General features: G+C 44.0%; 2 protein-coding genes across 3 annotated transcripts in view; both read left to right on the top strand.

Moving 5' to 3' along the window:
• gstcd (glutathione S-transferase, C-terminal domain containing) overlaps positions 1–12,404 on the top strand; it is a gene marked incomplete at its 5' end in the record, with an annotated part of 37,734 nt that extends 25,330 nt beyond the window's left edge. Inside the window, 6 exons of the mRNA XM_079729875.1 lie at positions 880–924; positions 1,420–1,548; positions 5,890–6,023; positions 8,544–8,574; positions 9,700–9,769; positions 11,970–12,404. Coding sequence (XP_079586001.1) covers positions 880–924; positions 1,420–1,548; positions 5,890–6,023; positions 8,544–8,574; positions 9,700–9,769; positions 11,970–12,169 — 609 coding nt within the window. The 3' untranslated portion in view covers positions 12,170–12,404. The remainder of the gene's footprint in view (positions 1–879; positions 925–1,419; positions 1,549–5,889; positions 6,024–8,543; positions 8,575–9,699; positions 9,770–11,969) is intronic.
• Positions 12,405–14,677: 2,273 nt separating this feature from the next.
• The window catches only part of npnta (nephronectin a), a 46,330-nt gene continuing 44,993 nt past the window's right edge, over positions 14,678–16,014 (top strand). For both annotated transcript variants that reach the window (XM_079729590.1, XM_079729589.1), the window contains exon 1: positions 14,678–15,248. In XM_079729590.1, the coding sequence (XP_079585716.1) occupies positions 15,178–15,248 (71 nt within the window). In that variant the 5' untranslated portion in view covers positions 14,678–15,177. The remainder of the gene's footprint in view (positions 15,249–16,014) is intronic.

The raw sequence follows: 16,014 nt of genomic DNA, 5'->3' as shown, positions 1-16,014 counted from the left end.
TGTGCCGCAGCAGGGAACAGAGTTGGACGCGGGGGTCGCCAGAACATTCTCATATGTTAGGTCTATTTTAAAATACATAGACACCTAAATGCGCGGTCTGTTTCCTTTGATCATCAGCGTGTTAGAAGGTTGCAAAGGTGAATAGCCGACTGAACTCTAAATGTACGTAGATAACTGTTAATTAACCCTGGGGCCAAGAGGTTGGTGAGGATGATGAAGAGGTGGGGGAGCCCCAGGTTCTGGAATTCATCTCATCAGTTTTCCTCATGCCCCTGTGGTGGATACATAATTCACCCCCTCGATACACACACACACCCACAGCTATACGTACTGCTTAGAATTCAGCCCGCTCTCCACAGTGAGCGTTGTTCGCTCTCTGATACAGTGAGCAGGTCCCGGCCCTGGTCAGCTGGTTCATTATGGTTAGTTCCCACCGAGCGGTGCGGTTAAGTTTGGTGCGGCTCGGAGCAGGACAGCTCTGTTACGCTAACACTGGCAAGCGTTTCCACCGCCGAAACTACCCTTATGGTAGGGCGGGGTTTAAGCCGGATGGTGTTAGACGCAGCAGCAACGTAAATATCGTGATATCATAGCAGCCCGACACAGTGTAGCCTTCTAACGAATTCAATGAAATTTTGTTGTTTTTTTTATTTTGGGACCCTGGCCAACTTTTGGTAGTGGAAACGACAATATAAGCGGACCGAACTGCACCGCTAGGTGGAAATGGAGGCATAAGATATGCAGCCTGGGAAGCTCAGCTGTGTACCGGCCATCATATTGCCCCAGCGCCGTCCCTTTTCCGTTCCTTCTCCTTGTTATTGAATGAACATGAACGGCTGCTGTATCATGCTGTGACTTTCATCTGTTTCTCCCACCCAGGGTCACGTCGGCTTGGTTCTGGCTCACACACTCCCAGGTTGCCAGGTAATGAAAAAAACAACTCACATGTGACCTCGGTGCCAAACACCAACTCATTTGGTTGGACTCCACTGACGCGGCCCTCGCCGGGTTGCCAGATGTGCTTTTATTTCCTTTATCGATCGCGGCGGTTTTAAGCAAGAAAGATCTTGCTCCATACCAGGGAGACATCAGACTGTTTCGGAGGCAGTCATCGACAGAGGAGGGTGGCACTGGCATGTGCTATTGTGTCAGATTAAAATGTTCAGGGTGAGGTTAGGGGACCTGAACACTGCTGTCGCCACACTTGTTTAGTATTAGAAATATGGAATACAAGTAAACGGTTCTAAATAAAATGAAATGCTGCCTAAAATCCATTGTCAACTAAAAGTGTTGAAGCGGGTTTAAAGAAGCTTGAATTGTAGCCGTACTTTTTAGCTATTGTCTCGTTATTCATTATTTATCTTTTGGTTTTACATTCCTGTGATTTCTCACGAAGGTCATCGTTGCTCCCCTTCACAGGTGATCCTCATCGAGAACAAGGAGGAGTCCCTGGACAAGGCCAGGGCTCGCGGCCAGGAGCTGGGCCTGGCTAACCTACGCCTCATCCAGGCCAACCTTGACTACTTCACCGGGCCCTTCCACATCGGGGTGAGCAGCCATGGCCACGGACAACTGCAGCAAAACAAACCCTATATCACAGAAAGCAGAACGATAACCGAAGCAGAGATAGAATCCCCCTATCCCCCAGTATGGGCTGTGTGTATGCTGGTTAACGCTCTCTGATAAGGCGGGGGGCTTAGCATGCCACGGCTAGTGAGTGCACATATAGATACTTTGTGTGTAGGTATGTGTGTATGAGAAGGATACACACTACTCTGCGCTTCTCCCAATAAGATGAGATCAGTGAAGGTTTGCGGAGTAGCCCACTTGGTTTCTCGACTGTAAGACGATTTTACCCTTAGGTTGAACTCGATAAGCAATATTAAATTAAACTCAAACTAATTTGATGCTGTGCAATTTATCCTCCCCCGTTAAGGTTCTGCACAGCCGTGGCTGTACAATGGTTGGGTTTCAGACAAAAAACAAAAACTGCCGGCTGCTTAAAATAATAACATCAAGGTAGAAAATTTGGTGAACTCGGCCTTGGCTCATGTTATCCCAATTATATTTGGCTGTGAACGATTGTTTCCCGTCGGCGATGCCAAGGCCGTTTTAATGTGACTCCGGGTCAGATAAACCCTAGATCGCAGCAACCGTTGGTTCCACCCCGCTGCCCTTGCCTCAGAAGATCAGTGATCTATTCGTTTAGTTGCGCATTTAGAGTTGAGCTCTCCTACTGCAAGGCGGCGGGGTCGACACCGTGCAGTCCGACCACTTGGCTCGACTCCGGGGGCCTCTCCCACACAAATACACTCGTCAATTTGCATTCGCGGGATGTCGTTGGCTGCATCTGTGTACTCCTCCCCGATTCCTGCTGTTATTCCGTCCTGCGGTTTTCACTTCGTAAAACACCCGGGAATGTTCAGTACTTAAAAAAGAATAGAATTCATCAGTGCTAGCATAGCTATATACTGTATGTGTAGATGTAGCCTTTGCAATTAGCGGCAGCTCTCAGATCTGTTGGTCTCTACCCACTGCTCTGTAGAGCCGTGCCGCTCAGCGAACAGAGAGCTGCACAAAAACCTGCACTCCATTGTGAGTGGGAGGGAGGCTTGCTACCCGGAGAGAGCTGTCATTGAACACACACACACACACCTGCATGCACGCACCTTCCCATACACATCTACAGACACACACACACACACACACACACACACACACACACACACATCTACACACACACACACATCTACACACACACACACATCTACACACACACACACACACACACACACACACACACACACATCTACATACACACATCTACACACACATACACACCTCAAAATCTACACACACACACCACTTCAACATGCACACACACACACACACACACACACACACACACAAGCACACGTCAACATGCACACACACACACACACAGACACACACCTCCACATTACACACACCATTGCCGACACTCTCTGCTTCTTTCCTTCCGGAAAAAACCTTGTGCCGTATCACTCTTCTAGATTTATCTCGAGTCATGATGGGGCTATCGCGGATCTCGCTACTGGTCCCGAGTTATTCTCACCTGAGGCCTGCCACCAATCACGCCGCAGTTAAATCCTGCGCATGCATTATGCATGTGGCCATTTTTAGCGGCACTAGTTTAATCAGGCTAATTGGGTGGAGGTGTGTCGCCGTCTGCTGTTTAATTATGTCGTTGTGGCGACCATGTGTGAGGTCGGAGTGAGGGCTCGGGGGGGGGGGGGGGGGGGGGGGGGGGGGGGGGGCTTGAGCCGGGTACACTTCCTGCTTTTGGCCCCGTGGGGTAAAACACTGACACCCAGGCGAGACAGCGGGGGCGAGCGGGGTGGCGGACCGTGAAGTTCACTGTGGATTTTAGTCTCTTTGAATTTCATTGAATTTCATTATGGCTGTCGTCGTGTCCTAATGGTCTGATAACTTGCAATTGATTCTTAAAGTGGATCCCCTCTCTGTGTTTTGTATCTTTTAACAGCTTTTTTCTCTAATCACTTTTATTGGGGATTTTGAACATCTCACAAAGCCTCGAGGATCTGGCTTTGGTTCATGTCTTTGCCGTATCGACAATGTATGAATACGACATTGCCTTACTTATTTCAGATATAACTAAAGACTGCATAGATAAAGATGTACTGTATACGATGAGATGGATAAAGGTGCATTATATTTATATTTTATAAACCAATACAAAGAGTTTAGCATAAAGTGGAAAACAAACACCAAACGGACCCATTCGAATAAAGCCAGAGTTGTTCTTTGTCGTATTAGTCAGCCCGACAGCTATTCGACTTATGAAATATGGAAACAACTTGCAGATGAAGCATACACACAGAGTGTAGTAACTGCAGAATTTCATTCGGAATGTAATTTTGCCCCGGTCACAAAGACACAAGATGAATCGATTTTTAATAGCGTTTCCAACCCCCTTCCTTCCACACATTTGCATACGGACCTCTGGTCTTCAATTTACATATAATCTATAATATCTAAGCCTTTACAAGGCTTAAGTCGTGGTAGATAGTACCATGCAACACATTTTTCTCCTAGAGTTATTTTTCAAATGGTCCCACCACAACCATGTTAATGAGGGAATTGAACAATGGTATTCTGTGGGCTACATGTAGGCTTCTGTTGGGTTGTGGCTGCTTGGGACTCTTTTCAGCTTTCAAATGAAATTTAATACCAAGAATGAGAATGGGGGGGAAAAATTAATTAGTTCGAATTAAAGTGGTTATTGGAACCACTTACTTTTAGTCAACATAGAATATAATCAAATCATCTCTGCTGGAATAGAAACGGCTGGAGCAATTACTCTAATAATTGCCTTGTTATTATTTTGCGACGCTCATATTTCGTGACATCCCCCACCAGCCCCCAGCCCCCTCCCCCCTTTTTCAAATGCATTGCAACATATATCCACAATAATGTAACGTAATCGTATGAAAAAATAAATCTCCACCTCTTAGAGATTCAAATTCAGAATACAAAACACTAAGAAATGGATTCATGGTTATTCTTTCATGTGCCTGGAGTGTCTAGACAAGGAATACAAATTATAAGATAATTAGATTTAACAATTGCTCAATTTTGAGTGAACACAGTAATTTTTTGTTATTTGCTTTGAGCAGGTGTCTGGCACAACCAAAGCATTTCAGCAGACACCTGTGGTAGCTTCAGAGAAGTGTACCGCTGTTTGATGACTTGGGCAACAAGTCAACGCTTCAAAAATATCACCGTGAGAGTTACACCAACAGTTTTTCTGCCGGTTCATCTTAACTTTATTTTTACTAAGCTAATGGGACACGGTACTGATTAACAATTAATTTGGTGGTTTAAAATAACAATCACCAAGTTTATCGGTTTATATAAATAATAGTTACTCCAAGTTGAGTAATTTCTGTCATATTGTGTTAAAAACAAAAAAAAACATAAAAGAAAACCTTCAACTTAATACAGTCAAACAGTGTTGTGAGGTTAGAGTGAATTGAGCCATTTTTATTGGAAAGTCTGCGTTTACTCTGTCCGGGTCAGATCTAAACTGCCATGTAGCTCGCTGTCACGGCTTGACGGCTCGACCGGATTTCAACCATTTAAGTTGAAATGGAACTGGTATTTTTTATACTTCTCACTAGTAAAGTTGAAATTGAAATGTGTTTTATTTTCATGTCTCTATATTATTATTTTTGTGTGTACATGACCATATATTCACACAAACAAACAAGGGGGATTTTGCTGTGTTCATCATGGAACATGTTTCCAGCCAAAGCCTTTTTCGTACTTCTCGCTAGTAAAGTGGAAATTGAAAGTAGTAGAACCCATTTTTATACGATGAATGTGTTCTATTTTCATGTCTCCACGTTATTATTTTGTGGGTACATGACCATATATCCACGCAAACAAAAAGAGTGGGTGTTCTGTCTTTATCATGGAACATGTTACTTGCCAAAGGCTAATGTATAGCAAGATGGCAGCCATCACGCACAGTTTACCCACTCAGTAGGAATCCAATGGCGATCCGTGTGCCAATACAGGAAACACTAATAGATTCTGTTTTGATCCAGCACCTTGCGCCTGCTCCTAATAAAAACGGCCATTGAATCATTTATCTAAGCCTCTGTTCCTCCCGTTGGTAAAATCAATAGGAAGGGTTTTAGTGCAGGTTCAACCATCTCTGTGAGTTACACGTAAGTTCACCGTAACTATTTAATTTGTGGGCTTTTTGACTCGCCTTGGACCGAAAGTGAGTGCTCACTGTGTTTTATTCATGGGCTGAACACATCATAATAGTCGTTGTCTCTGTGCGGGCGTGATAGTCACCTCACCTGTTGTCTGCTTTGGCAGGTGGCTCTGCACGCCTGCGGTGTGGCTACAGACATGGTGGTGGAGCACTGCATCCAGGCCCGGGCCGCCTTCGTGGTCAGCCCCTGTTGCTATGGCTTCGTCCAGAACACCCTCAAGTTCTCCTTCCCCCGGAGGTTCGTGGCTGTTGTTGTTCGTACCCGACAGTGACACACAATGCTGATGTTTCTTTTGTGTCTTTTTGGGTTCGGGCCACAGAAAACAATCGCTCAACTTATTAGTGTCTGTTGTCTGGTAACATGTTTCCCTTCCTCTCTCACTGTTTTTTACTACTTCACTTCGTGTTTACTATTCATTTTCCTCCACCACTACCAGTCAAAACAACAACTCGTCTCGTGACTTGCTACCTCAGCCTGCTACTGCCCTATGTGTCTTGTATTGACCCCAGTTTGATTTATTTTTATCTCTCCTTTATCTCACTTTCCCGTCTGCCCTCACTATCCTGTCCAAAAACTCTTAAAATGGCCATAAAATATAGATATAAAGCAAATACATGTGAGCACATACCAATCCTCCTATGCGTCGATCCCTAACCAAGCAATAGGGACCTCCACTATTATTATGTAGTTCTTCTTGTACCGTTCCATTGCCATCGATGGTTCTCTTTGCCCTGCCCCGGCCAGGTAAAAAAAGTGTTGCTCCTTACATTAAAGTGTGTGTGTGTGTGTGTGATTTATGGGTCCTACAGCTGGAGTTTGCTGGAAAAAAAGCATTGGACCTTGGGAAATTAGTTTTATCAATTCCATCGAGATGAGAAAGGAACTCTATTTCTTCGAACTCTAACGATACGATTTGCTTTGATCCTTTTAAAATAGTCGTAGAGAGAAGGAACCGTACGTTATTAAATTTGGTGGTTGCTATGACACTTCTCTCTTTACAAATGGGCTTGTAAGAGAAAGAAAAAGCACAAGGGCACTTAGGCACCATTTTAGTTTCATGGTTTCGATCCACCAATGCCACGGCTTCAAGCACTCGAGTTATGCTTGCAATTTTGAATTTAAAATGCTCATGAAAAGAGCTTGGGGTTTAAAAGCTATAAAACCTTGCATCAACCAAAAATCCGATAATTGTAAGTTCTGAAAACCATGCCTCAAAATTGCCCTAAATAATCTGCAAATATTTTAAAACGTCATGTTGTTTTCAGGTAGCTTTTCCCCATATCTCGAGTGCATTCCCTCCAACTCTTGAAAAGCAGAGGGTGCAGTTAGGGGACCATGCCGCAGGGTCGTACGATAATACGAGTTTAGTTCTCCATCCCCGAAGGCTACACTATTAAGGAGGACCCTCTCTGCACCTGACCCACTCAGTTCTCCTTCTGCTTCTTTAAGAGGCTTTTCCACCCTGAGGCCATATTCCAAACCCCTTCTGAAGACCCTGCCAGGTGCACACATTCCCAGCATAGCGGCGATGGAGACTTGAGACTCGGACTCGATTTGTGAAAATCTAGAACATAAAACTTGACTAGGTTTTGCCTGCTGTGAGCCTTAACTTACTCAATGAAGTTTGCAACAGACTGTATCCATGGTAGCAGTATGTTAAATTAATCATAGTTCCCTGTCTCTCGTCATCAACTGCTGTCAAAAAAATGCTTTATAAGCCTTTCAACAGTGTGGCAGGTGTCAAGCTCCCCACAGCCTCCATGGCAGCAGAGGGCTGATGTCTCCTAAAACTTAAAATAACAAACAAGAAGAAATGCCATAAAGTGCATTAATTGTGAATTTGTTTTTGTATGGGAAAAAGTAAAATTGATTTTAGCGTTTTTTTCCTTTGTGTCATGTCTTGTATATCGCCAGTAACGCCCAGTCACTTCTTCTGTTGAGTTTAAGGTGGCGTTTGGTGAACTCTGAGCAGATTAGGAATGAAAATGTAATACAGATAATATGGCCCAATGGTTGAGAAACTAGACTAAAGCTCTGCCAAAAAGTCCTACTTCCTACTGAAGGAAGACGCACATGATTGAAACAATGAGCAGGGCAGAACTTATTTATTTATGTTTTGAGTCTTATTTTTATATTTTCTTTTAGGAGTCCTCTTACTACTATTATTACTAGACCCTTTTCATATTGCTAATGCAACTTTCACTGCAACACTGTAAGACCAACCTCAATCAAAACGATAAAGAATGATTTAACCGACTAAGAGCATTACATTGTTAGGATTCTCCCCAATCCCAAGGGGGCCTGGACTAACGAGTCCGTAGACGTAGATGGATGCGTCGTCTTCTTCATTAGTGCCATCAGTAACTTTTTCTTACCAGTACATGCTTTCAGCCCTTGGTTTTGAATTGTGGCCTACATACACGGGCATGTTCATATTTCTTTAACCCAAATTCGGGTCTGATTGGCTTAAAATATTCTCACAAGGTTCTATAACAAATTGTGAACATCTCGAACAAGCTCTCGCTTTTATAAGAATAAAATCCAGGGCATCGAACTAAGCAACTCTGCTCTATTATCGGTTTTAGTCCCCCTATTAGTTATAGTGCTGTTATGATTTATTCTGAAGGGATTTTGTTGGCCTGACTGTATGCAGGATAGAGATAGCCTTTCCAAGCAAACACATAATGGATGCAAATATTTTGTGCAAATATTGGCAAAATGTCTCACATTTGTTTCTTCTTTCTTCTTTTTTTGCAGCAAAAGGTTTCAGGACACCTTGAGTTATAAGGTATGTAGAATCTGTTTTCAAAGGTATAATATATATATATATATATTTCAACGTGTAATGAACTAAAGATGGTTATGCTAATGATATGACATTTGGCTCCTTTGACTAACTAACTCCTTCTCTTCTCATGCAATATTTTTATTTTGGGGGGTCTTTTAGATCTTATACCACACATCTCGTGTGAGAAAGCTGTTCTGAGGTGCCACCATGGATTCTCAGACTAGCAGGTCATTGGTGGACAGAGAACACAGGGAGGGGCGTAGGGGGGGTACCTCAAACTTGTGATGAATGGGCCCTGCCACTGCCCGCTAGAGAAACTCATCACTTCAAAGGGTTCTGTGTGTCCTAGCACTAGCAACCTCATGCTGGCACTCAGGAACTTCAATCACCTCTACTTTCTGTTGTCCCTGCGCCCAAAGAAACGAAGCGAGGAACTCTCTGTAACATATTAGATCTTATTTTTTCCCCGGGGGCATTCGTCCCGCTGTCTTGCCATAATCCACCATGAGGAGACGCGGTAGGAGGAATAAAAAGTACACAAGCAACACCATTGCTACAACTGGAATAAATCAAAAATAAATCCATATCCCATTAAAAAGGCTTGAAACATTATCTTCCACTTTACACCTCGCCTCTGTGTATCACCCCCCGTCTCTCGTCTCCTTTTTAATGTCACCAAACATGTACTGATTATCTAGTCTGGAGCTCTACAAGGTCTGTTGTGTCTTCTGGGTGTCTTAACACACTCAATCACCTGGCCCGCTGCTAACAGAAACCAATGATACAATTACATTGTTCCGCACTTTCTCGTGATTTGTCTCCTTTTGAGCAAGAGTAACGCGCTGTATGTTTGCCAAATAAAGCATCCCGGACATAATAGGGCATGAGATAGCCATCCTCGCCCACGAAGTCTGCGTACGAGGGGGGGCCTGGCCTTCAACGCTGAAACATTTTCCTGTGATTTATTTTAATGAGCTGGGAAGACTGGACATGACTTTAGTCTATGACTCTTTGTACAAAAACCCACCAAGAGAAGAAGTATGGTGCACTGTTCTATGCAGATGACATTTTAATGCATTGCTGTAATGAACGACCTCTTCCCCCTCTTCCCCTCTCTCTCTCCAGGAACACATGGTGCTTTGCCGCTTCGCAGACCAGACCGCTGCCCAGCTTCCTCCTGAGAGACGACTCATAGGTACTGCAACCCTCCACCTGGTTCCCTTACCATCTTTATCTCAACGAGCCTCCTCACACCTCCTCCTCATACCTTCCATGGACTTCTTGGGTGGTGGAACCGAATGCGGAATTCCGCATTCAGTTCCCTCACACAGCTAGCGTTTAGAAGCGAGATTGTGCCATAGTGGCCGCATGGTTATTACGGCCTAGAGCTATAAATATTTCTTTAGGGAGTTGAATTAGACATGTTTCCCAGCATGCATTAGCAAGATCAAAACAAGGAAACTTTCTAGGCAGTTAAAACTCCAGTGTGCGGCACCGATCTGACCAGCTGTTACCAAACCAATCTTTCACCTTGGCAGATGGATGAAGAGGGCCCCTGGTTGTGTAAATAGGAAGAGGGGAAAGTAAAAGCAAAAGTACTTTATTGATCCCAAAAGGTTCTCACAGTGTAACTGGTGGGAAATGTGCCATAAAATTGTCAGGCTCAAGCTGAAGAAAACCCTGAGATTGGACTGTTTGCAATCATTTGACTTTATCACTTGCAGATCATCTGCAATTACATCATCCAGAGTTTGTATTATTGTCGTATATATAATGATATATGCACCGCTCAATACTGCAGCCTTTTTCTGTTGACTGGTGCGGTTTCAATTGTTGACTGGATTGCCTCGGTGCCACTACCAGCAACTTTATTTATCCGTGAAAAAAACATTGTCATTCTCATGCATGTGGGGGTGCAACCATGTGCTCTGGGAGACAAAGCTAATAGTAGCTTGGTGATGCGATGCTGACGTCCTTATTTTTCAACAAGTTTATTTTGCAACAATCTAACTAAAGAGATGAGCCAACCCTTCCAGCAACGACCTCAGGCTTCTTAGAGGAGGACGTCGCCGCCCAACGTTGATCACAAAGCCGTCTCCGTAGTCCGTGCTTTGGTATGCCTTCGCATGATTAGGCGAGAAGCGGGAGCAGAGGAAGTGCATTTGGTGATGCTGGGAGTGCGGAGAGTTCCTGTACGTCTGGAGCCTGTAATGGTGTGGGAGGCGTGACAGGCCACGCTGCGTCTGCCTCCACTCAGAAGGAATGAGATTCATAGCGCCGCCCGTCACCAAGACGGCCGCTCGACTCCTGTCGAAAAATGGAAACGTAAACAAATCCGACGCAGACGCGGGGCCCGTGACAACCCCAGATCCGTAATGAATAACGCCAGTGTGCTATTTGAGGTAGAAGAAGATGAAAAGTATGAGTCTTCGTCTGGGACATAGTTAATGCTTTGGTTCTGCTGCAGGAATTCTGATTTAATTTATTGAGAGACAGAGAGGATACTAAAGGCTTCCCCTGTCTGGGTGTGGGTGTGTTTCTCGGTGTGTGGGTGATTGTGTTTGGGTGTGTGGGTGTGCATCAGTGTATGTGTGCTTGGGTGTGCATTTGTGCGTCAGTGTATGTGTATGTGCACGCGTCAGTGTATGCGTGCATATGTGGGTGTGTGTGTGTGCGTATTAGTGTGTGTGTGTGTGCACGTCAGTGTATGCGTGTGTGTGTGCGAGCGTGTCAGTGTGTGTGTGTGTGTGTGTGTGTGTGTGTGTGTGCGCGCACGTCAGTGTATGCGTGCATGCGTATGTATGTGTGCGTGTGTGTGGGTTTTTGTACATCTTTCCGAGGACGCGGTGTAAGTCTCTCTCTCTTCACCCGGTGATAACTCCTCTGTTTTATCAGCGTGTCCCTGTCTCTCATGTGGGGCGGATCCCCAAGGGCCCCATCACTCTGAAGCCCTCTAACACCAAGCTGCCTCCACGCATCACATCTACTTCACCTCTCCATCAGTTAAACCGGCCTGCTCCGCCCTGCATCGCCTCCTCCTCCGATCCCCTCCCCAGCCTCTGACGTTCACTCTCGTCTCCTCTGAGCCCACCAGCTGGGGCTGTGACAGCCTGGCTTGCATGGGGAGCGGAGTAGCGTAGGGGCCACAATGCTATCTGCTCTATGAAATGATTTATATATTTATTGAATACAGATGCTTGTTTTCTTCGCTGTTGTTGATAAACTTTTATTCCGTTGTTAATCGTTAATTAATTCTTATTTCTTCCTATTATTCATCTTTACACTGACGGGTGCTGCTGTTACTGCATCATTTGAGTCCGTCTGGCTCTCATGTGTTCATTCAAATGTTTGTTGTAGTCTGCGTGGTTTATCTTGTTAACGTGTGTCGCCTCCAGGTAAGCAGTGCATGGGGCTGGTGGATCTGGACCGCTCGTGGTGCGCCGAGGCAAGCGGCTACAGCGTGCGCGTCATGACCATGGTGCCCGAGAGCTGCTCTCCCAAGAACAACATGCTGGTCGGCACGGCGATGAGACGGCACACCGCCACCATCCCCAGCACCACAGAAGAAGAAGGACGTGCTGCCAATATAGACTGATCCGTGCATAATCAGGTCCCTCAAGGAAATGATTTTGAAAGACAGTACATGTCAGATAAAGGAGCTTATCTCTGTGTCGTATGGCGGAAGAGATGAGATCTCTTAAGAATGGGTGTATTCAATATCCATGGAAATGACTAGGCTGCTAATATGGTTTTTCTTTCTTCTTTTAATTTACCGACTTTCAGGGTCTTTTTTTCTTTCACAGTTGTCATACGATAGGCCTTTTAAAGAATAATCCATCGCCATAATTTTACTTCCCGCATCTTTTTTTAAAGTTACGTTTGCGATACTGTGTAAAGATTGAGTTTGCAATGATGATTGATACAATAACAATATTTTCAATCTTAATGAGACTATCTCTTCCACTCCTACTCTATTAAATATTCTTCTAAAAAGCATAGAAATAAACATAATTTATGTGGAAAATTTATATTTGATATGTGAGCTCAAAAATAAGCATCTTGCATATATGCATTATCATCTCTGTGGCTCCTGAATAAAAGAAAATAGGAAAAAGATGTATGCTTTCATGACCGGTATAGTGACACTTTACAGGCCTCTCCTGTCAAGCCACCTTGACGATATATAACGGGTACTTGATTAAGCCGGGAGGCAGAGAACCAAGTATAGGCCTTTTCTTTTCCAATCTTCAGCTCATCTAAATTCAGCCGGCACATCCAATCTATCGGAAAGGTGAATGACCGAAGACATGGTTTCTACCAACGGGTTTGGAATGATTTCCAAAAGAAACATTTGACACATCTTCTGCCCCATGCCCGTAGCTCCTGTGAGCGCCGGTGCACATGAAAGAGAAGCGTAAGCAGAAGAACAGGGCGAGAGGTTCCTGTAACCATTTCAATCAGGCTCTCCGTACGCAAATCTCACTTGAGATCATCAAGGAATTGAAATCCATTTCAAAAGCTTCTCTTTTTGCGTTGAATCCTTTCATTTTTTCATAGATAGGCTGTCTGCCAAGGTCTCGGTGAGAACATTACTCTCGTTACAAACATGGGCCTATGTAAATGAGTAATGAAGTCAAATATCTCTCACTTTGGTCAGTTATGCTGTGTGTAAATGTGCTTTATAAAATGAATGAACTTACTTACTTTGGTTTTATATATAAGCCTTATATTTTTTTAACAAATTCAAGTGGCATAGTTCTTATACACAATTATAAAGACAAAATACAAAGATGCACATCTTAAAAAACGAATATGGTGTTTTTTATTCTAGTGGACACCATATTATTAAACCCATTAGAAGTTATGTCATTGTTAAAAGAACAATACTATGAATGTTATTGTTGCTAACTATTTGTAATTGAATTGTAAGACATTGTGAATGTTAACAGTAGGTGGGTTAAGTTTGATAGGAAGGACAAATTACCTCATGATTCGTCTACATTACTTTAGCATTATTTACAGATCTCTTGATTGACCTATAAAGCCAAATGAGCGTTATTGTGTTTAGATCTTGTCACTACCTAGGTTTTTTATTATGCTTACTCTAAAGGTCTTATTCTAAGTCTAATAAAGCAGGAAATGCAGAAATTCTTATTTATATATTTCTACTTATATCATATATTGCGTGCCTTGAGGTGGCTTTTATGGAAATGCTTATTTATTGAAAGATACAACTTTTGTTGATGTGCTGTGAAATTCAGTAAGCAGCTACTGCTGAATGTGAGAAATCCAGAAAATTGTCAATGAAATAATTGTAGACCAATTTGACATTCACAATTTGGCCTAACAGGTTAAAAAGCCCATTCTCTCATTAGTAATTTAACTTCTGCGCGGTTAATATACAGCCTATGATCTAGTTTCTTGTGTCTGCCCATGGTTCATGATTAACCAAAACATTGTATGGATTTTATCCTAGATTCCTTGTGACTGCCTTCCCTGGATAATAGGCCTACAACAGCTAGGATACTGCGGTCAAAGGGAGGTTTAGTAACATGGGAACCAGACGAATCTGCAAGCTCATGTTTATATATGCGAACTGGTTCGGTCTGGCTAGAAGTTATGCCTGCTTTGAATGTGAAATAGGCCATGAAATAGGCTATGATCAGAAAGGCAGCCTTTGGTTGAACTTTGCCACGTGTTGGGATCGGACTAATTTCCTGTTGTGCAGAGGGCAACGTGCTCCCTTGTTTGCATTCTGTGTTAATGTATTGATCGATCGATTGATTTGAGTGTAAGGAAATCCAACACTTTATACAGACTAAAATGTAGTCCTAATTAACCCCCAATAAAGGTCTTCTATGTGCCAAATCAATCACTTTTACATTTACAAACGGGACGAACTGACACTGCTACTGCCCGTTGACCTTCCGTCGTTCTTCCCGCTCTTCTCCGAGGACTGACCATATTTAACCAGCCTATAATTTCCCAGGGGAGTTCGGCTCCATATCCACATGGGTGGCCAAAACAACGCGTGCCTCGACAAGCTAGGGAATTAATTATGACTTGGAAAAAAAAAAACGACACCGTATCCCCACGAGTTTAAGAGTGATCTCCTCTTGATATTTAGCCAGGAGTTGTTTTTTTTGGATTGTTCCAATAGCACACTACATCGGCGGTCGCCCGTCGACTCGTTCGAGTGCACCGTCTCTGGTGGTGTTTATTGGCTGACTCGCGCCACTCTCTCGTGCGGAGTGATAGCGAGAGCTGTGGGGTCCCGTGAACACCGATAGAGTGCACTCTGCTCCACACACACGCGCGCGCAAGAAGGGGCGCCAGCAACTGTTCTCATCGTAGCCTACGCTCCGGGGTCACTTCTAGATCGCGGACTGATTTCTTCGGCGCCTCGAGAATATATTGCAAATGATCAGTATTTAGGTCGCCGGAACACGCCTGTACCGGCACGGATATTCACGTGCTTGGTGGAAACTCGTGCTGACCACATCGCGGTGTACACCCGCTCCAGTGTTTCCTCCTGATCAGAGGATAATTGGCACGGGCGCTCTCGCTCTCTCCCTCTCTGTCTGTCTTTCTCTCTCGCAAATCATGGAATTATGGATAAAGTTTATATTTTTCTGCGGTTGGTGCGTCGGAGCAAGTGCAGACTTTGACGGCAGGTAAGGACAAATATTTCTTGAGGTGCCGATGCATCGCCCGGAGGCGCGCTAGGGTGATCCACAGCAAATATAGAAAGGTCTATAGACACGGTTTCAATTGCGCTCTGGTGTGACTGGTAATATGTCGCTCTTTTCTCAGTAGCATTTCTAATTCTGAAGGAGAAGGCCTATTCTTTAGCTATTGCACTTGACAACGCGAAGTGTTAAAAGTCCGTGTGCTTGGAGCACAATACAAAAAATACATGCGCAAAGGAATTGCATCTTTCATTACCAAACGGATAATGGCTATCTACGAATAACTTTCCATCCGCTTTTTGTGTGTTTGACCTGTTAAATAGCCTACATTTATCCTACCATTGTATTTGTTTCTCTCTCTCTCTCTCTCTCTCTCTCTCTCTCTCTCTCTCTCTCTCTCTCTCTCTCTCTCTCTCTCTCTCTCTGTCTCTGTCCCTGTCTCTCTGTATAACTGTCTCTCTCCGTAACCACACACTTCGAGCCGAAACACACACATTGTTTACATACACCACTTCCAAAACAAGGGGCTCTTGTTTTTAGTCGGTGTCTCCCCTTGTTATAAAATGATGTGACACTCGACCCGGTCCTTCGTGTTCTAACACGCACCGGTGAAATATGCACAGAGAAGAAGTGTGGAGACCCGCCAAACCCAAAAGAATGCATGCGCTCCGAGATGTAAATCTGCCTAAAGGGGCATCGGAGTTCAACGGGATGATGATTTATCAACGTTAACCCTTCGTTACAAAGAACT

This window comes from Pollachius pollachius, assembly GCF_949987615.1.
Source record: "Pollachius pollachius genome assembly, chromosome: 2".
Classification (NCBI taxonomy): domain Eukaryota; kingdom Metazoa; phylum Chordata; class Actinopteri; order Gadiformes; family Gadidae; genus Pollachius; species Pollachius pollachius.
This window is presented reverse-complemented; position numbering and strand designations above follow the sequence as displayed.